Source organism: Amblyomma americanum, chromosome 6, assembly GCF_052857255.1.
Source record: "Amblyomma americanum isolate KBUSLIRL-KWMA chromosome 6, ASM5285725v1, whole genome shotgun sequence".
Taxonomy (NCBI): domain Eukaryota; kingdom Metazoa; phylum Arthropoda; class Arachnida; order Ixodida; family Ixodidae; genus Amblyomma; species Amblyomma americanum.
The window spans coordinates 199,269,150-199,292,167 of record NC_135502.1 but is presented as its reverse complement, the minus strand read 5'-3'; the positions used below and the strand labels follow the sequence as shown (position 1 = coordinate 199,292,167).

The window sequence follows — 23,018 nt, the reverse complement described above, 5'->3', positions numbered from 1 at the left end:
GTTCTTAAGGGTACGTAGTAGATTACAAGAGAAGGCAAGCTTAGCCGGGGGCGGCAGAAAGTTAGGTGGGCGGAGGAAATCTAGAAGTTTGCAAAACACGGTGGGAGCAGCTTACACAGGATAGGGAAATTGTAGAGACATGGGAGAAACCTTTACCCTGAAGTGGGCGTAGTCCAGCAGGTGATTATGATGGTGATAATATACTGTAGGTTTCTCATGGGTATGCTTAAATTGTTTTGTACTAACAAATGCCTGGTTTGTTTCGCCCTCTCCTCACTAATTTTTGGTACCCATTTGGTAGGGCTCATGGAATGCAGACGGCAGATAGACGGAATTGTTGACGCCACAAAACAGTGCTAAGAATGGATTATAGGGAGCCCAGTCTGCTAGCCAATGTTTCGATGCTGCAAAAGGCAAGCAGACCTGTTTTTGTCTGGCCCAGACGAAGACATGTAGTCTTGTCGAAACGTTAGCTAGCTGACTAACGCTCCCCTTGAACCCTTAATTAGTTTTTTTGTTCTCGCGGGTAATGGGCCAAATTCGCACTGTGTAGCGCAGCTCTCGAAGACTAAACCTGTGTAGTAATATGTCTAATTTTCATTGAGGAAAAGTTATGACGGAGTGCACCAAAAGTGGGACTGAGCTCAGTGCTGAACCGGTTCGTAGCGGTTCTTCTCAATCCTTCCAGTCCGAGTTCAATTACAAGATGGCGAAAAATATATTGATTGGGTTCGGTACGATTTCAGGCGAAATTACCGGGTTGAGGTGTGGTTTCGATTCCAGTTTCGGCCCAGTTAGACGCCTTACACTATAGATAGTGGTCAGTCTGTTGCTCTTGATCTTCGTTATGAATGCTGGTGAATGTTGTGGACCCACTTGAAGAAAGGCAGAGCTTGGTGTCGCAGTCATAGCTGACGTCGGAGTTGCAACTTATATATGTAGTAGGGTGCGTTCCTATAATAGTCTGTACTAAGGAGGTAGTCCTTGAAGCGAACAGCTGGCTGAATAGACTGTAGACAGGTCTTCGATCCATGTAGCGGGTGTACTGAACATGAACGGCTACATAGCACCACCGCCATGTCGGGGTGACGGCTATCCACCAGTAAGAAAGACTGTGAAATGTTTCGAAAAAAGACTTCTTATTGGGCTGACTTGCGCTCAACTTTGTTAAAATTGGAAGTAACAACGCACCAGACAATGATCTTGATGGTATTCCATACAACTCTAGCTCTATATTTTTGTATCCAGTAAATGAGGGAGAGATAATTAGCACAATTCACAGTCTAAATAATAGTACCGCTAAAGATATTGATGGTATCCAAATAAAACCAATCAAATATGTTGCTGACCTTCTCTCTCCTTGTCTTACCTATATCTTCAATATCTGTATAAGCGAAGGCACGTTTCCTCGAACGATGCAGATAGCGCGAGTCGCTGCGCTCTTTAAAAAAGGCGATAAAAACGACTTAGGAAACTATCGACCGTTATCAATCCTTCCCGTCTTTTCAAAAGTCTTCGAAAAAGTTATTTTAAAGCGACTATCCGAATTCGAGCAGGAACATTGCCTGCTGACTGATTGCCAGTATGGCTTCCGTAAGGGTTTAGGCACACAACTCGCATTGCTACAACAAAAAGAACACATACTAAATCAGTTTGAAGAAGGAAGACTTGTACTAGGAATTTTTATTGACCTGTCAAAAGCATTTGACTCCATCAGTCATCAACTTTTAATTAAGAAACTCCAACACTATGGCTTTCGTGGTAACGCTGCATCTCTTATACGCTCCTACTTGGAATTTCGTAGACAAATAGTCGTCATAAACAACCACAGTTCTAACCCATTATCTATTTCAGCAGGTGTCCCACAGGGCAGTATATTAGGACCTTTTTTATTTAATATGTACGTGAATGATATTGTGAATATTGATGCAACCGTGAAATTTATCATGTACGCGGATGATACCAGCCTTTTATTAACTGGTAAAACTAGTGACGACCTTGTTGATGCTGCTAATTTAACATTAATAAAACTAGACGAATGGACACGTAAAAACAGCCTGACGATTAATGCAAACAAAGCAAAAGCCGTATTCTTTCGAAGTAAAAACAAAAACATAACAATACAAAAGTCTATCTACTTAAATGCCACTCCTCTCGAAGTAACTTCCAGTATTAATACATTAGGTGTTATCTTTCAGCAGAATATGTCATGGGATGTCCACGTGGACAGCATGCTAATTAAGCTAGCACAAGTAATTGGGCTAGTATACCGCAATCGCAATTTACTACCACCAAAAATCTTACTGTTACTTTGTAATACCTTTTTCTCCTCCCGACTCAATTATTGTCACTTAGTTTGGTCTACGACAACTTACGGAAATTTGCAGAAGCTTCACAAGTTGCAGAAAAGGTTTGTAAGAGTAATAGAAAATCTGCCGTTTTATTCACATACGTATCATCTATTTCCCAAATACAACATAATTCCTGTTACCAAACTGTTTGATTATATCCTTTGCAAGGCAATTAAGAATGAAAACGCTAGCAACAGTTCATTTCTACATCGTCTAGCCAGGTTACAACCAAACACTACTACACGCCAGACACGTCACACGGAGCTCTGGAAAGTAAGGACGTTTCGCACAACATACGGCCTACAAACAATACAGAATAAACTACCCCGGTTACTAAATGATTTAAATCATAAACATATCCAACTCTAAAAGGTGACGTTCAAAACACTCCGCCGGTATTTCAACATGTACTAGGACACTTCGCTTGCCATTCCTGTTTACTCTGTCACGTTGTTGTTTACCCTGACTGTACTGCTTGTCTGTATTCACTTTGTTTTGAATTTTATTTGAAGCAAAATGTGCTTAATTTATCTGTTACTTTCGCTAAACTCATTGCCATCGCACATGAATGTTTCATTGCTTTTGTAAGTGCTTTCTAACTTCATTCTACCACATTTTCTGTATAATTTTATGTAGTTCTTGTGAGTGATTGTAATTGCAGATGTTTTCATGTTTTGTTCTATTTAGTTTTTGGATGAGACATGCCGTTTCATTGCGCCTATGATGCTGTCAAGTGTATAGGGGGGCCTCCGGCTTTGTCAAGCTGTCGCTTGTGACAGCTTTTACTGCGGGTCTCCCGCGCCATGTATTCATTAGGCGCAAAATAAACCATTATTATTATTATTATTATTATTATTATTATTATTATTATTATTATTATTATTATTATTATTATTATTATTATTATTATTATTATTATTATAACTGAGCAACTCGACGGCGTAGGTGCCAACGAACGTGCTCGGTATTGACCGGAGAAGAAAAGCCTGCCGCGGTCACCCCTGCTGAATAAAAAAGCTAACAAGGAACCTTCGAGACCGGGCACCGAAAGCAGAAAAACAATCCCCAACAATATAGAAGCAGTTGCGTGTCTCGCGTCACAAAATGGTTAAGCCGCGTGCCGGAGCCATGCGTCGGCCAATAATTTAGGAATGTGCTCACCGCTGTCTTTTTCCCTTGTAGTATTTTAAGGTAGAGAGCATTAGCTTCTAAATGAGCGGCAACTGTAGCTCGTACTATATTTTAGAACAAACTAATTTATTATATAACGTGGGTATGCGCTACTTGTTAGGTCATATTCTGAAAATCTGAAACAGCAAGTTGGGGTGCTGCATCACTGAAAGAACGGAATGAGAATGAGAAAAGCGCGGTTGGTGCACGCGCAGACCGATGAAGACGAAGAAGCGATCCTGACCGAAGCTCTTCCGCCTACACCGACTGGCCATGGGTAAGCTTGCTGGTACGCATGGTTCTGCCGCTATATGTGCCAACCTGACGGGGCGTAGTACTACTCTCCTTTCGATGCCGCGGGCAAATAGCGATTTTATGCGGTTGTAGATGCCTTTGCGGACGCGACAGCTACGGTTATACACCACTAAAAGACACTCATCCGTTGCCTCCTCCGTTTGTTTGCCTCCTTAGCCCGCGTTTTACTAAAGATGAACAAACGGGACCGGTTTGGCCCTCATGCTCCGGTATAAACGCCGGAAAAGAGTTTTGCTGTTGGGATCACTGTCAGACTGCCCGCATGTGACGTATCGATTCTCTGGCGGGCGATGATTACGGCAGCAATATTTCGTATTTCATTTACATGCGTAGCTGACATATTTAGGAAAAGATCGTGGACAAACAAAGTGTGGCAATGGAGGTGGTTCTAGTATAGGCATGTTCCAGACACAAAGGATCCGAAACGTAGGTTTCTGCGGCTGCTGCGGGAAGTGATAGACGCCATTACAGGACAGTATTTGTAACGGCGGCTTTAGGACGGGGTTCTTAAGGAAGAGGGTCAAACCGTAAATTTTAGGAACTAAACATAGGCAAATTTTGAGGTGCAGTGAGAGATCAGGCATGCTGAGATTGCATTTCATGAGAACTACGTGCGCAAATGCGTCGGAAGTTGGATAAACAAATATACTGAATCGAAGCCAATCGGTGCTGGACCTCCAGCTACCAGTAGCGAAGGTCGAAGACGATGACAACTTGCTCGACGCTGCGACACTTGCACAGCTGGCCGTTAGAACTATCAGCATTATATGAAATGCCGCTCCATAGCGTCCAGTGGGATAATTGTTATTACGTGTGGTGCAGGCGCTAGAGTTCCATCACGCTGGAGTAAGCTTGCGTAGGCATCACTCACTGAACTGCGTGTGCCGTAAACGGCGCAACACAACCCTTTTAGTTTGCCATGCCGCGGCGTCCCTAAGGAGCACGTTTACACAATGGTGCAAAATAATGACAAAAAGCCAAAGCACATGACGGTCGGTTGCGGAAGGTTTTTTTTTCTCAATTATCGATGACAATGATGCGTTCACCGCGAGCCCTTTTATTGTTCCGAAAAGAAAAACAATGAAAATAAAAGAAAATGGGGAAAACCTACAAGAAGCTGTGGAAGTAATTCACCATGGGTCGTTCCTGTGAGGAAAACGTAGCGTTTTGTGATAACTGAAGAGGGGAAGTGCCCTACTCTTCGAAGCTAGGTCAGAGTGTTTTAGAACGCGCAGCAACAAAAAGAAATTTAACGAAGATGATGACCCATGTGCTGTGTGTGGTAAATCTGTAGAAACAACGGAACACCTCACACTAAAATGTTATTGTATCCATCCCGATGTCGATGCAGGCGCAGTCATTCTTCCTGAGGCCCTAGGGTTTACAGATAAGAATGGTCATGCAAATAAATATGCGATGGAAATTAGCAAAAAGCAATTGGAAGATATGTGGCTCAAAAGAAGAGAGGTGACATAAGGTTAAATGTGTAGGAAGACGTATTTAAAGAAAAAGGCGAACTTTAATAATTTATAATACAGTGAAACAAAAATAATTGGAAAATGCAGAGAATGGCGCCAACCGCCATCACTCCGTTTCAAATCGGATGCTCCTACATGCAACCCCTCCATCCATCCATCCGTGCACTGCGCATAGTTAGGGCCAAGAGCTTGAAAAGCGTCAAATTATTTCAAAAGCAGGGGATAGTTGTCGCTTATATTTCTACGTGTGGGCGAGATTGTGCGAAATGAAAGCGAACGTCACCATTTAGAGCGAGCTATCGCGCCGAAGAATAGAGCAGCGACATCTATTTATTCGAAGCGGTCGCATATCGCGCCATTTTGTCAAGGCATCCCGTGAAGTGCCCGTAGTGCGCAAAGTCTATGGTTTGTAGTGTGCGTACGCACACAAGACACAGCGGGATAGCGTTCTGCGCATGCGCATTCGTTATCTGCAGGCTCATTGCGTACATAAGCTGAGTACGTACGCCAAGGTAAAAGTCTATTGTCCGCCGTTTGCGCAACACCCAAGGCTCCCCTCCCCCCCCCCCCCCCCCCCCCCCCCCCAAACCCGCCGCACCGCTTGCCTCCGCTGTCACCTGTTCCAGCGCTATATGGACGTGTGATCTAGACACCTTCGGCGGCACAGGTGGCACTGATGTGGGGGATTGTCTAGGCTTTATCAGTGTGTCAGTGCGTACAACCAACGGGCTGATACCGTCAGGCTTACCAACGTTATATCTTCAACTCGAGCAACGTTGGCAACCTGTGGTTTCTACACCACGAGGCCAGCAACTCCACTTGGGTGGCTCTCGAAACAAGCCTGACCGCAATATTCGTTACTCTAGCGCAGTCAGGCAAAAAATGCCCGTGAAAATTTCAGCAGCTACATTGAAGATGTTGGCCGCCGTGGTGGCTCAGTGGTTAAGGCTGCGGAAGACACGGGTTCGATTCCGGTCGCGGCGGTCGAATTTTGGTGGAGGCAAAATTCTAAGGGCCCGTGTACTGTGGGTAGTCACTGCACGTTCAATAACCCCGGGTTGTCGAAATTTCCGGAGGCCTCTACTGCGGCGTCCCTCATAGCCTGAGTCGCTTTACGACGTTAAACCCCTATAAGCCAAACCAACAGAGTGTCTATTTTCAAGGCGGAGAATATATAGTACATGTCCCCAAAAATATCTACATATAACAACAACACAGAAGATATCAATGAGGCGAGTCTATATATGACAACTTCCTTTCATGAAAGACAACTCGTGGGTCACTAACACAGGTGTACTCATTATTTTAGAAATTTTCATGCTGTGGTGACGGCAGTCCTGCATTCAGAAGGAGAGCGAAAAGGGCTTCCGGAAGAAACTGCTCTCCGCAACAAGCGTGCTTGGCACTCGTCCGTAGAAAGAAAGGAGTGCCGCTCTCGGCCGCGCCCAATGCAGAGCTCGCAATGCACCATCGAGATAAGGAACCAAAGCAACTACAGACATATGGAATAATTTGGAAACAATTGCGTCTGGCAGTGATCATTTTAGATATGTCTGGTCGTATCTCGCTCAAGCAAATGACAAGTGGCATTCACCGTGAACAAATAAACAGTGCAAAGATACGCGGCATTACTCACCTCTCATATCACCATGGCCAGGATGCTTGAAAAGGAAAGGAAAAGAATACAAAATAAACAGTGAAAATGTAAAAATGAACATTGAGACTGTAAACACAAAGCCTCTATAGTAAGGCTCCAGGCGCACAACATGCAGAGCTTCTGTGCGCGAGCAGCACCGCTAAGGTGCATAACTCCATCGGGGCAAGCTTGTAGTGAAGTTCTCCGATAAGACGAAGTTGTACGGTTCATAGTAGAGGCGCGAGAGCGTCGCAGTGAGTCCACGGCGGCGAATGGGTATCCACACCCACACACGCTCATCCGGCTCGTGTACCATGCGACGTCGGCGTAGAACTGTTCCTCTATGGACTTTTGATCTTTTATCCATAGTCGGGCAAGTAATCTATCTGCTTCTGAGCGCTGATGGTATGAGGCGACGTCGACGTTGTCTTACTGGTGACATTTGAGAGCATGGCATCAAGTGTGGTGGTCGTTTTCCAGCTGTGGACGAGCGTACATGGTGTCATCTGGGTGGTATCCCACACAGCAGTCTTGTACGCGAACACGTTGTAAGGAAGGATGGCATCCTAGGGGTTGTGTTCGGCGTCCGCATACATAGCGAACATGTCAGGGCTTAGTTTGTGCAGATGTTCCGTAAATCTACTGGTCAGCGGATGCTATGCAGCAGTTAGCCAGTTAGCCAGTGGCTTGCGCGGCTGTTCAGAATGGCTTGGTTGGTTTGGTTTATGGAGTTTAAAATCTCGAAGCAGCTCAGGCTATGAGGGATGCCGTAGGTAAGGGCTCCGGAAATTTTTACCACCTTGGGTTCTTTAACGCGCACTGACAATGCAGAGTACACGAGGCTCTAGAATTTCGCTTCGATCGAAATTCGACCGCCGTGGCCGGGATCGAGTAGTCGTCTTTCGGGTTAGCAGCCGAGCGCCATAACTTCAGAACCACCACGGCAGCTAGAAGGGCTTGGTTGGGCTCGGCCGTAAATGCTGTGCCCCTACTCGCGCGTAAAAATTCTGCTGCAGCGTGGCGCAAAAGAATCTGCTCGACGAAAAATTTTGCGACTTCCATCCCTACACCACTCGGTAGGGTTTTTGCTTCGGCGTAGCTGGTTTAGCAGGCGGTCGCTACGATTATCCACTTGTTGGGCAATGTTGAAGTTGCGAAGGGGCCGAAGAGATCCATTCCAGTCCTTGGAAAAGGCATTCTCGGTGGTTGTACAGACTTCAGTAGTTCAGCTGGCCTGATCGGTTGTCATTCGTAGTTCAAACTCCTGACCATATATGGGCACCCTCACAAGAGCGAGACCTGGTGAGAGTATCTCTGCCCATGCCTCATGAGGGCGCCACTTTGTGATGTGAGGGAGGATATACACAGAAAGAAAAGTTATGGCGAGGGTGAGGACGGCCAGAGGTATAGATATAGATATAGATAGATATGTTTATTTGAGTGTGCCTCAACAGCCAAGTGGCCTAAACGAGCGCACACTAGGTCAGATACATCAAAAACACCACTTCAAAAGATTTAAAAGCAGGCACGAAAACAACAATTAGGCAAATATGTCCATGTCATTAAACGTTTTGTTATATAAGATTTGTAAACAAGTCATTGGACAGATGGCGTGCAAATCGGGATAAAATGTGTCGAAACATTTTGCAGCTTTTGCATGCGGCACACGAAAATTCAGCGACATCAGTAAGGTCCCACAGTTAATGTAACCGCGCACGACGTTCTGCAGAAACTGCATGTCACGTATGCGTCGCCTGTCGCCAAGGGTAGACATATTGAGGTCTGCCAAGAGAGAATCATAGCCGTAGAAACGACGGCGACCAATATATCTATCATAATAGATGCGTATGAACTTACGCTGGACATTTTCAATTTTCGTGCAATAGGCGACAGATACGCTATTCCAGGCTACTGACGCGAACTCAAGACGCGGTCTCACAAGGGCACAGTATAGAGTGCGTAGACATTCGTGCCGTCGAAATTTTTTTGTTAATCTAGAGATAAGACCAATATGCCTCAATGCGCGTAACACAATTGAATTTACATGCAGTCTAAAATCAAGCTTTGAATCAACAACAACACCAAGGTCTCGTACATGGGCCACGCGAGAAATCTCACCCGCCAAAAGTGTGTAATCAAACGTAACTGTGTCGCGTTTCCTAGTTAGAGACAGGACGGAAGTCTTCTTAATATTCAGTTTTAAGCGATTCATCAAACGCCAATCCTCAACGTTGTTAATGTCAGCTTGCAATTGGCGGCAGTCCTCAATATCTCCAATATTACGGAATAATTTGAAATCATCTGCGAAGAGCAAAATTCTCGAGTTCTTGACATGTAACGGCAAATCATTAATAAACACTAAAAACAACAGCGGTCCTAAGTTGGAGCCCTGAGGCACTCCCGAAGATGACAGAAATTCGTTGGACACACAGCCGGAAAATCGTACCATGTTACGGCGGCTGCCAAGGTAGCTTTTGAGCCACCTGCAGTATATGGGGCAAAGTCCGTATCTTTCCATCTTCATCAGAAGTACCTCATGGGAAACCATATCGAAAGCTTTAGTCATGTCAAAGTAGACTGCATCTACCTGACCACGATTAAATACATGTGGCCCAGTATAATCAAGAAAGCTGCATAAATTCGTTTCCACAGAGCGACCTTTCAAAAAACCGTGCTGCAGAATCGAGATCTTTTGTTTGAAGTATGAGCCCATGCGTTCGCACATAATCATTTCAAAAACTTTCGCAAAAGAACAAATTAGTGACACAGGACGAAAGTTGTTTACATCACAAGCATCGCCAGACTTGAATACAGGAACAACTACTGACAACTTCCAATGACGAGGGAAAACACCAGTTCACAACGATAAGTTGAACAAATGCGCCAAAACAGGGCCGAAAATGTCAGCGCATCCTTTGATTATGAAGCTGGGAATTTCATCAATTCCTGTTGAAAGTTTTGGCTTAAGTTTCTGAATCGCCGAAAGAACCTCATGCTCGGTGACAATATCATAAGCTAAACAGTCAGCGCTGTCTTCAAGAGTGATAACAGCAGTTGTGTTATCATGGCGCACAAAACAAGAGCTGAAGTGATCAGCAAAAGCTTGGCACACATCTTGATGTTTAAAACAGATGCCATCGCGCGTCTTTATCACAGCAGCACTAACCTTATCATTTCTTTGCTTGCGCACAAAATCCCAAAAACTGTTTGGTTCCTTTTTAAAGTTCTGTTCGAGAAGTCTGTGGTAGTCGGCTTCATCACGTGCAATCAGTTTTTTCACAATTTTTCTGCACAATGAATATCTTTGGTACCAATTTTCACTTTCTGATTTCACGTAGAGTTTGTGATACTTCTGTTTTTTCTTCAAGTAATGTCTCAAATCGTGCGAAAACCAGCATGGAAATCTACACTTCTTCGATTTACGGTGAGGTATACATTTTTTCATTATACCTTGTACAGTTGATGTAAGTAGCTCAACGCCTGTGTTTACATCCTCAGTCTCAAGCAATTCTGACCAGTCGTAGGCCAGAAGATCATTGTACAGCCTAAGGTAATTGCCATACGCGTATCTAAATTTTTCTGGCACCATCTCACGCACTGCACGAAACGACAAGAAGAACGACAAGGTAAACGGGCAATGATATTTGTCTACTAGAACAAGAGGGTCGCGCACCGCTTGCACGCCAAAAAGAGGCACATTAGATAAAATTAGGTCTAAAATGTTTCCAGCACAGTTCTTCATTGTATTAAATTGATATAAACCATGAATATTACTAAAATCAATTAAACATTCGGCTTTTTCTCGAGTTGCTTTGCAGTCACTAGTGACCAAACCAGTGGACCAATCGACCTTAGGAAGATTAAAGTCCCCGTAGATGTGAACCTTGTACTTCAAAAAATCAATTTTTTCCCCAATATCCAAAAAATGATCGGTAAAAACGTTAGGAGCAGAATTTGGTGGAAAGTAGTAACAGCCGATTAGATAGTGCGATTTGTCACACGTTGGAATTTCCAACCACACACATTCTTCGTATGTCTCTAGGTCTGGTCTCCTAAAAGCATTTAGCACAGAACGGCAGGCTATCAGAACTCCGCCCCCGTATTTAATCTTGTCAGAGTACACCCTATCGGCCCTGAAAACAGTGTATTCATCTGAGAAATAACACGCACTTGAACATGATGAGGAAAACTCGAGGGTGAGGGTTTGTATTGAAGTTCATGCCGGTCGGGCCAAACCTTTCGTGAAGTTTCCCGCCTCGCTTTCAGCTTATTCCAGAAGGAACGTGGGCAGAGGGATGACAAACAAACGGAAACAACTAAAGAAGAAATATAAATGCAGGCTGCACGACGTGTGCGGCCGATTCATTCCAAGGTGCGTACTAACTAAATACGGAAAGGAAAAAGGCGATCGAAACCACAATGGAACGAAGAGAAGCTGAAAAAGATCTACGAGCGACGAAGAAACGCGCCGGGTTACCATGCACGTCACAAAGTCTTCTTGGACAGGAACCCAGCCGTAACAGAGGCGCAACGCAATTTGTGCCGCACGTTCTGATGTCCAACAAAAGACACAAATTGCAGGACTTCCCTGGACTCCGACAAACACAGTTGCGGACAAACTCAACCTTTTCACGCCACGAGTAAACGAAAATCTGCTTTCGGACACCTAAAGCGACTAGAACGAGCAAACCAATGTGTGAGAAAAAATTAAGAAGACGACGCATGCTAGCCGCTTGAAAAAAAAAGAACGGCCAAATGTTGTCGAAGGAAGCGGTACCCTCCTCTTGACCTCGTGAGCAAGCTGCGCTGAACTTTCGAGCCCCTAGGAGCCGTACTCTGCGCGCCCGCAACTCTACTTCTTCGACTGCCAGCGAATGGGTCATTGAAGCAGCAAAACCACATCTTCACGCCGCACCGAAGTTACCCTCAGCATCCAATCGGAGCCGGAAAAAAAACTTGGGGGGCCTTCTTAACCCCATTCTTAAAGACCAGAATGCGATATCATTTAGGCTCTCTACTATGGCGTCAGAAATGAAGGTCTAATGTTCGCACAGAGATTTTTCCGTCAAAAACCTATTGTAATCGGGCCAATATTTGAGGGGTCCTCAGGGTTTAAAATTTGCGGTACCCTATGGTTGGGTGACTCGTGATTACGTGGTGCTGATACGGTCAAGGACCTCTCGATCGCAGTCATATATCACGGAGTCCTCATAGTGGCGCAATGGTGCTGCGGTTAAGGGAAGTGCCACTGCCTCGGCAAGTGGCTGTTTCAAGCATAGCCACTGGCGGGGTGTGTGGTACCCTTGTTGCTCTTCCCGAGCCTCATGCTCAGTGCCATATTGCGAAGGTGGCAATTGCATTGAATTTATTGCAGTCAATTTCGTTGCCACGTGCCACAGACGGCAGGTAGTCTGAAACCGGGTCAGGAGTCTGTCACATGTCATTTTGACGAGGTTATGATTACGTAGCAAGGTGACGTGAACTCTTGTGGGAATTTAACTGCCGCGTTTCATGTTTAGCAGTATTTGCTCACAATCCGATGGGCAGATCGCCACCTGGCACTGTAGGCACGTTGTGATGACATCACGAGGTCAATTAACAGGGAATATACTAATATTTGGAATATACTAAAAGCTTTGATAGACCCAACAAAAACCAAAATGGAAAGCGGCAAGTCCATGAAACGACTAATCTACACTTTCCCGGAAAGGAAGACCAACTAACAAAGCCACTGAAGGAGAAACACTACGGCACAACCACGCACCCAAAGCAAGACCAAGAATACACAGAAGACAACCCCTAGATGAAGAGGCCGATCACCGAGAAGGAGGTAAGGACAGTCATAGGCGAAGCCAAAAAAAAAAATATGACAGCCGGAAAGGACAGAATAAATAACGCAACCGTTAGAAAGATGGAAGACACGGCCATCGCTGAACTTACCAAGTACCTAAACGAAATCTGGGAAAAAGAATCGTGCCGGCGGAATGGAAACATGCCGAGGTAATTATGACACCAAAGCCGGGCAAAAGACTCCAAATCGAAAACCTCGGACTAATCTCCTTAACCTCCTGCCTAGAGAAGATATACGAGACAGTTGTCAATGAAAAGATCACAAACTACATGGAGAACAAGGGATATTATCCTGATGCCATGTTTGGCTTCTGAAGGAGACTGTCCACGCTAGACGTACTCCTATACTTAATGGAGAAAGTCCTCACTGAAATACCAAGAAGTGGAGAACACATAGTACTAGGGCTCCACATAAAGGGAGCCTACGATAACGTGGGACATGCGGCCATCATGGAAGGTCTCAATGACATAAACTGCGGAAACAGAGCCTTCCGATGTGTCAAAGCCTTCTTGACGGAACGAACGGCTACAATATGCATTGGAAACACAAGATATGAGAGCTTCACAGTGCCAAACAAGGGAACCCCGCAAGGCTCAGTATAATCACCGCTACTGTTCAACGGAGCGATGATAAGACTCACGAAAGAACTCGATGAAATAGAAAACATCAGCTACGTAATGTATGCAGATGACATAACAATATGGATAACCACAGGCTCCCTAGCGGCAAAAGAACTGCAGCTACAAAGAGCGATCGACCATGCTGAACAATACGCTAGGGCCCGAGGACTATCGTGCTAAGAGGAAAAATCAGAATACGTAAGAATAAAAAAGGTACACGAAAATACGACTCCAAAATCACGCTTAAATTCAGAAACGAGACAATACCTGAGAAAAATGAAGTCAGAGTGCATGGAATGCGGCTGCAAAACGCAGGACGATGTAGGAAAACTATCGCCTCTCTTAAGAATGCACAGAGCAAGTCGCCTGAATCGTGCGAAGAGTCAGCAGTAGAAACAAGGGGATGAGACAAGAGGATACCCTAAGACTCATAGACAGTCTCGTCACGAGCAGGGTAACGTACAGTCTCCCCTACCACGAACTAAAGCAAGAGACTCTACAAATCGACACCATACTACGCAAAGCGTACAAAACGGCGCTCAGACTTCCAATGTCAACACCAATGGAAAAGCTAATGGCACTGGGAGCATGGAACACCTTCGACGAACTACGAGAAGCGCAACGTAGCAAGCAACTACACAGACTCATTCAAACCGGAACGGGAAGACACCTAACTGAGAAGTTAGGGCTACCCCTGGGGACACAAAAAGACAAGGAGCAGATTAATAATGAAGACAGAAGAAACATCCGGGTAGGACCCATACCCGGACACATCGACCCCAATATACACCACGAAAGACGACAAGCCAGAGTCCAAGCACTCAGCAGGGAATTCAGTGACAATTCCCGCGTAGTCTACACGGACGCAGGAAAGTAGCGGTACCAACGCAAAATGATCGCCGTTCTAACAGACGAAGAAGGGAAAGAAATAACCAGCGCAACGATAAACAACCCAAGTATACAGACAGCTGAAGAGGCCGCCATTGCTCTGGCAATATCGCACGGCAACGGAACAGGACGGAACCTCACTATAGTGACGGACTCTAAACAAGCATGCAACAACTATACAAGAGGCAGGATCGACAGCATCGCCAGATATATTGCACACGCGACGAGAAGACACATATACACTAGAGATAATATAGTATGGGCTCCGGGACATGAAGGGATGAGGAGCAACTTGGCAGCAGACGAGTTAGCTCGAGGGTACGTCAACCGAGCAGACTCAGCACTTTGCACCAGGAGCGCCTTTGACCCTGTTACCCCCACGTACTCTGACATACTCGATCATTACAGGTGTCAGCGGAAACTCTACCCACATCCACACAAAAGGCTATCCAAAGAGGAACGGTGGACTGGCGCAGACTACATATCGGTGCATACCCGCACCTGCACAAACTACACAAGATTGTCCCGACAAAATATGCAGACGAATGTCTGTGGGGCCAGGCTAAACCTGCACTAGAGCATGTCACATGGACCTGCCCTAAAGCAGACTTAGAGCGTAAAATAGACCACCCGAGTGTGGCGCACTGGGAGCACTTGCTGGACAGCCAGGACGAGGAAGCGCAACGATTTCTCGTACGCCGAGCCACGCTGGCAGCTGTCAACCGCGGCAACCGGTACCGAGGATCGACCACTGTGCCCAATGACCTGTAAGGGTCAAGACCATTTTAAATTTGTCGCCAATAAAATTTTTCCAGCCATCCATCCACAACTCTCGACGAATCAGAGGATTTCGTGACATATAAGCCGGAATTTTAAGAGCGTTAGTTCTTACTCATCACGTTTCGAGATTTCGTGGGGTCTGCTACCACCTTTGATCACAGTGCCATCTGTGGCAGCAACTACTCATCACGTTTCGAGATTTTGTGAGGCCTCCTACAACTCTGAGATCGAAGCGTCATCTGCGGCTGCAACTACTAAACAGCGCATCTCGCATTGATACTTATAGCGCCGTCTACAATAGCATTGTAGAGACAACCACCTGCCGCGTGCTAATGATGACGTCGCGGCCCAATATAGTAGATAGAGGTGTAACTATGTGAGTATGACGTCAGGGGACAAAATAACGACATAGTTTTGGCTTCCAGAATGCAAGAAGGTGGCCATTAAAATTGGTTGTGCCCTCCCTTTCGTTCCCCCTTACTCCCTAGTATACGTCAGGGGACGAAATGGCGGCTTAGTTTTGGTTTCTCGAATCCAAGATGGCGGTAATTAAAATTGGTTTTGCCCTCCCATCCCCATCTTACCCATTCCCTCAGTATGAAGTCGGGGAACGAAATGGCGGCATAGTTTCGGTTGGTCGAATATAAGATGGGGGTCGTTAAAATTGGTTGTGTCCTCCCATACCTTTCCCTCATCCTTTTCCCCGCTTGTTTTCTTCGCTGGCCCCGCTGGATGCGGGAAGACTTTCGTTTTACGCATGGTCAATAAAGCTAACGCTCGTCACTTCAATGTCTTCCAGACGGTGGCGCCCTTTTTTCTTTTGCTTGAATTACTGGACTCATAACATCCGTTCCTGTTTTGGAGCCGTCACTGTAAAATTCTGTGTAGTGTCATATCTTTGTTGCAGTGCGAAATATTCCTGCAATATGTGCACGTTTGGCATTCACGTTTTGTCGAAATGTGTCAACGTGAAGTCACATACTGCGCGAAGGCTGTACCATGGTGGCAAATGGTCTTGCCTCGCTGCAGAGTTAGGTAGACCATTTAGTACAGCTCTGTATTCGCATTTGTCTTCAAAGCGAAAAAATAATGGACTGATAAAATGTGATTCGTTATCCATTGATCTTTTTGATGGGCACTTGTTGACAATGAGATCACAGAGATGTTTCGGGGAAAACGGATTTTATAAGACGTAGGTGCATGTAAGTGCGATTGTTCCATCCTCTAGCGCGGACTCATTAGCTTAAACCTAAAGGCTGGTTACCGTGGGTGTTCTATATGCTCCAGTTGATAGGCACGCGCCAAGATTATGGGCAGGACCCAATCGTTTCGATTAGGATGCGTTTCCCGAACCATTTACTTCACACCCATACTTTTTGTAGCGCACGTCAGAGCAATATATTTGTAATAGGCATACTCTATTGGACCTCCACCGTTTTTGTGAGAGCCCTTTCATGACATTGAGGGCTTGAGATGCTTCCTTTTTAAGGGTCTTACTTTTTGTAGAAACATTAGTTTGAGAAACATTAGCCCTAAAGATATGAGTTGTCGAATTGGCAGAGTTATTTGGTTCAGCTATAAATTGGAATCGACTTTTAAGCCTCTTTGCGAAGAGAACAGAATAGCTACAGTTTTTAGAGAAGAAAACGTGAATCCATTTCTCTCTGTCCAAGCAGCCAGTTTCCTTAAGTGTGATTTGAATTTTTCTCTCAAAGGTTGATTTGCTGGGGGAACTGCTTGCTATCTGTTGGTCATCTGCATAAACCGAATACTTTATGGAATTGGGTATTACTTTACCTAAGGAATTCATTTTTACTACGAATAATGTCACGCTTAGAATACACCCCTGGGGTACACTGTTCTCTTGGGTGAAAATCGTGGAGAGAGTTGCTCCTAGGCAAACTTGGAATGTGCTGTTAGCCCGGAAGTCGTTCCAGTAGTTCAGCATCCTGCCGCGGATACCTCGCTCTGCTAAGTCACGGAGGATGCCGAACTTCCACGTGGTATCGTAGGCCTTGTCGAGTTCGTACAAGACCCCGATACAGTGATGCTTGTGCATAAATGGATAAACGCCTCCCGGTTGGTGTTTTCTAGACAGACAAGGTGATCAATCGTCGAGCATGTTTTTTTTTAAATTCACATTGATGTACGTTTTAGAGCAGCGATAGCGTAGAGACAGAGCGTCCGCCTCGCGTGAAAAAGGATCGGTGTTCGAATCCCGGCGCCGTGCAATTCTTTTCCGGGTTTGAAAAAAAAACTCCGCGTTTCATTGGAATTGCATAAGCAGGCCTGGGGTGTGGCCTGATCGCGGTAACCAGAACCGACAACGCACTCCCTCACCATAACAGGATTTGGCCGCCCTGGTTTAGTACTTAGCCACAACCTTCTATAAATAAACCAATTAGCCCTCGGCCCTCAGTCCCCAGCGGCTGCGGAGCAACTCACCAAGGTAGCGGTCAGACTTGCGACGCAGTGGTGGGTGTTAACAATCTCTGGCTCCGGAGAGGCAGCCATTGGAATTTGAACCTGGCAACGTTTAACGCTAGAACGTTATCTAGTGAGGCTAGCCTAGAAGTGTTGTTAGGGGAACCAGCGGACGTTAAATGGGATGTCGTAGGGCTTTGTGTATTTAGGAGGACAGGTGAGGCGTATACAGTACTAAAGGACTGGCACATACTGTGCTATTGCGGATTAGTGGATAGACGAGAACTAGGTGTGGGATTCCTCATTAATCAGGATATAGATGCCAACGCAGAGGAGCCTTATAGTGTTAACGAAAGGGTGGTAGCTTAAGTAATTAGGCTTAATTAGAGGTACAAGCTGAAGGTGGTGCAGGCCTGCGCGCCTACATCCAGTGATGATGACCAGACTGTTGAAAGCTTCTGTGAAGACGTGGAATCGGCAATGAGAAAAGTAAAATCACCGCACACTGTACTGATGGGCGACTTCAATGCGACGGTGGGCAAGGAGAGGGCTGGCGACCAGGCGGTAGGCGACTATGGGATATGTCCTAGGTATAGCAGGGGAGAGTTATTATTAGACTTCGCAGGTATGGATATTATAAGGGTCACGAATACCTTTTCCGCAAACGAGAGAACAGGAAGTGGACCTTGAAGAGCCCCAATCGTGAGACTAAAAATGAAATCGACTTCATACTATGCGCTCAACCTGGCATCGTCCTCGGAAACGTGAGAATTGTAGCGACCACAGAATGGTAGGCCCCGATTTAGCTTAGACATGAAGAGGGAACGCTAGTAAGAGGGAAGATAAGAGGGAAGATAGAGGAATTCAGGATATTGCTGTATAACAGATATTGGTTTAACTGAGGAAGACGATCTAATTGTTCTTACAAATAACGACAATCTGACAGCTATCATTGCAGAGTGCGCAGTAGAAGTAGGCGGTAGGAAGGCTCGACAGGATACGGGCAAGCTATCTCAGGAGACGAAAGATCTGATTAAGAAACGTCAAAGCATGAGGGTGTCTACGCCTACAGACAGAATATAACCAGCCGAGCTATCAAAGTTAATAAATAAGCGCAAGCTAGCCAACATAAAGAGGTTTAGTATGGACTGAATCGAGCATGATAAAATCGAGCATAGGTAAAAACCAGATGATGCTTTAGGAGACAAAGAGGGCAATGTCGTTAGCAATATGGATAAGATAGTAATGTAGCCGGAGACATCAACACAAATCTATACAGTAGCCAATGTAATCAAAACGTTAATGATAGAGACAGTAGAACTCAGCAATGCGTCATGCCGCCAGTAACGAAAGAGGAAGTAAAGAAAACCTTAGGAGCAATGAAAAGGGGAAAAGCAGCTGGCGAGATTCATGTAACAGCAGATCTGTTGAAGGACGGAGGGGAGATTGTGCTAGAAAAACCAGCCGCCTTGTATACGCAATGCGTTATGACCTCGACCGTAGCAGAGGCTTGGAAGAACGCAAATATTATCTTAATTCAAAAAAAAGGAGACGCCAAGGATTTGAAAAATTACAGACCGATAAGCTTACTATCCGTTGCCTACAAGGTATTTACTAAGGTAATCGCTAATAGAGTCAGAGCAACCTTAGACTTTAATGAACCAAATGATCAGGCAGGCTTTCGTAAATGATATTCCACAATATATCATATTCACACTATCAATCAGGTGATAGAGAAATGCGCAGAATATAACCAACCTCTATATGTAGCCTTCATTGATTACTAGAAAGTATTCCAATCAGTGGAAACCTCAGCAGTCATACAGGCATTGCGTAATCACGGTGTAGAAGAACCTTATGTGAAAATACTGGAACATGTATATAGCAACCGCAGAGCTACCTTAGTCCTCCATTAAGTCAGTAATAAAATTCCAATAAAGAAGGGTGTCAGGCCAGGAGACACGATCTCGCCAGTGCTATTCACCGCCTGTTTACGGGAGACATTCCGAGGCCTGAATTGAGATGAGTTAGGGATAAGAGTTAAGGGAGAATGCCTAAATAATGTGTGATTCGCTGATGACGTTGACTTGCTGAGCCACTCAGGAGGTGCAGTTCACATCATGACCAATCAGTTAGTCAGGCAGTGCAGAATGCTGGGTCTAAAAATTAACATGCAGAAAACCAAAGTAATGTTCAATGGAAGAGAAAAGCAGTTCATAATTGGCAGCGAAGTACTGCAAGTGGTAAAGGAATACGTCTACTTATGGTAGGCAGTGACAGGTGATCCGAATCATGACGAGGAAATAACTAGAAAGATAAGAATGGGATGGAGCGCTAATGGGAGGTTCTCTCACATCATGAGTAGTAGTTAACCAATATCCCTAAAGAGAAAAGTGTACAGCAGCTGTATCTTACCGGTAGTCACCTACGGGGCGAAACGTGGAGCCTAACGAAAAAGAGTTCAGATTAAGTTAAGGACAACACAGGGATCCATGGAAAGAACATTGTACTTTAAAGGCGCGAAATCCACATACACAGGCATGAGAGAAGAGAACGAGACAGAGCACTACTCACAACTGGTTTAATTTGCAGAAACCATAATCATGCATATATATACAGTCCGCCAGCGCCTGCGCGAGGAACTTATTGACACATCAAGTCATACACGATAAGCATCGCATTTTCGCCATGCGCAAGGAACATATTCACACATCAAGTCGTACACGATAAGCATCGCGCTGGCTGACTGTATATATATGCATGTACGCGGTTTCTGCAAAGTAAACCAGTTGTGAGTGGCGCTCTGTCCAGTTCTCTTCTCTGGTGCGTGTGTGTATGTGGTTTTGGCGCCTTTAATGTACAATGATCTATTACGAACTAGCCCAAGAAGAAGTTCACTTAACCCATGGAATGAAAAATGATAGGTGTAACGTTAAGAGACCGGAAGCGGGCAGAGTGGGTGAGTGAACAAACGCGTGTTAATGGCATCCTAGTCGAAATCACGAAGAAATGGGCTTGGGCCGGGCATGTAATGTGAAGGCAAGATAACCGCTGGTCCTTAAGGGTAACGGAGTAGATTCCAAGAGAAGGCAAGCGTAGCAGGGGGCGGCAGAACGTTAGGTGGACGGATGAGATTAGGAAATTTGCAGGCATGGTTGGGCGCAGTTGGTAAAGGACAGGGTTAATTTGAGAGACAAATGAGAGGCTTTTGCTCTGCGGTGTGTGTAGTGTGGCTGATGATGATGATGAACAGTTGCCGGGATTCAAATACGATGGCCAGTTTTTGGAGAGATTTAGCTGTGGAGGTGGCGAGGGCCATCGGTCTGTAACTGCTAGGATTTCTTGGTGGTTTTCCGGGTTTCACGAAAGGTGCTATGACTGCTTTTTTACACTTCAAAGGTATTTTTCCAGTTATCCGTGTTTTATTAAACAATTTTAACAGTGCCCTGTGGCAGTCTCGGAGAGATGGGCAAGTTAATTTAAAGCACGTTGTCTGGTCGTGGTGCTGCCTTTTTGCCGGAAGATAATACCCTATTTATATCTTGAGTGGATGAAGCGCACAAAAGACACGGCACATAGGCAAAGACGGACACGACACAGGCGCTACTTGCAACTCCGCCTTTGCCTATGTGCCGTGTCTTTTGTGCGCTTCATCCACTCAAGATATGAACCAACTTGCCCAAGAACGTGTTCTACTACAATACCTATTTATATCCCTGCAGCGTGATAGGCTGATCGTATTTCTCATGCATTTGTGCTCCAGAAGGAACGTTTTGCTTTTCTGCTATTGGTTCATGCTTGTCGATCGCGCTTGTGTAGTTGGATGAACTTGAAATTTCAGCAAAATGCTCTCCCAATATGTTGGCCTGTTCTTAATGGTGTTTGTGTACCGGATGTTGTCAAAATTGGGAGTGCGAAAGGGGTATGGTCACCAGTGAATTTATTACCCTTTTCCCACATTTCTTTGATGGTATTCAACTGTTTATTCAGGATATATATTTCTGCGAGGAGTTTTCTCTGCATTTCTTCGAACGTACCACGCTCTTGCCTCTGCCCTCTTAATGGTAAGCAAGTTCTCTGCAATGGGGAATTGCGATGAGCACCGCAGGCTTTCTTTTCATGCTTTTTGTCCGTGTGCATTCTTGTGCCCACCACACTTTGTATTTCTTCTGTGCGAGTCCTGTAGCTTGTGGGATTGCTAGTGTTTCGGGTGGTATTATGTATGTACTAAACATTTGGATTACTTCGTCTATGATGAGGTGTTCAGAAAAATTTTTTTCCAGAGTGGCATTTGTTCTAAAAACGGACCGTTCGCAGATGTTAAGTTTCCAGCGCCGCGGCCTTGTGGAGATTATTGGAGTAGTGGATGATAGACTGATAGCACCGAGGTGATCACTTCCCAGGGGGTCCGTTAAAATATCCCATTTAAAATAGTGAAGAACGAATGGCGATGCGAAATATAGACCGAGGGAGGTCATTTTTCCGAAGCATTGGTGCCAATATGGGTTTTTACCTATTTAAAAGGCAGACATTATTTGAGGGGATACAATCTTCAATTATTTACCCCCTAGAGTCACAGTGTTCGCTTCCATAAAACGCGGAGTGAGCGTCAAATGGCCAACTACCAGATATGGCTCCGGCAGTTGATCGATCAGGCCTTCAAAATCTTCAATTTTTAATATGACTTATGAGGGAGATATACAGAACATACTGTTATTGTTTAGTAGCTGATGGCGCTAACCGCAACTGACTCAAGTTTGGTGTTGTTTGATTTGTTAAGGAAGGCCGCTGCTTTGAATGACAACTGCGATGCCTCCTGAGAGTGTTTACCTTCTCGCGATCGCTTAGAAACGTTTTAACATGTTTTAAGATATTTACATGTTGTGGAGCAAGATTAGTCTCATGAAAAAAAGTTACAGGCAACATTGACCACAAAATATATGTTAAGTCACTGTAATTTCTCGGCAGTCCACTACAGTTTCCTTGAATCACAAAAGTCATGTTTGTATTTTTCGGTTGGAATGGAACAGAATGAATTTTCACCTCTAGGCCGGTTATCAGGGCTCTGTTTTTTTTTCGCTCGACACAATTGATCCGCCGCTTCAAAGAGAGCCTACTGGGAGTTGCATCTATCACCTCACCAGAGGCGCTGGAGGACCACGAAGCTGCCGATGTGGGAGTTTCAGGCTTCCCCCAGCTGCGGAAGGTCCTGCGGGGTGCCTACCCGTGGGCCGGCACTCCCTGCTTCGGAGATGCCAGCGCAGCCTTCGCTGTCTTTGCGTAGGGCGTGGATGGCCCTGCCATAACCTCGGTGAAGGGGGGCGTGCACAGATGCTGGAGTGCTGTGTGGTGCACTGCCCATGCGCACCACATCAGCAAAGTTTGCTTTTGCGGAGAAGGATACAGGGATCTTCACTTGGAATGGTCGTCCCGCTTCCTTCAAAGTGATATTTTTTTTCCTTCATTATATTTATCTCTCATTCTTCCACGAGCGACATGACCTTG

At 45.3% G+C, this 23,018-nt stretch overlaps 1 protein-coding gene across 1 annotated transcript in view; it reads left to right on the top strand.

Moving 5' to 3' along the window:
• The first annotated feature begins 3,741 nt into the window (after positions 1–3,741).
• Positions 3,742–23,018, top strand: part of LOC144095163 (calcium-activated chloride channel regulator 4-like) — a 601,494-nt gene continuing 582,217 nt past the window's right edge. The window contains exon 1 of the mRNA XM_077628955.1: positions 3,742–3,798. Coding sequence (XP_077485081.1) covers positions 3,795–3,798 — 4 coding nt within the window. The 5' untranslated portion in view covers positions 3,742–3,794. The remainder of the gene's footprint in view (positions 3,799–23,018) is intronic.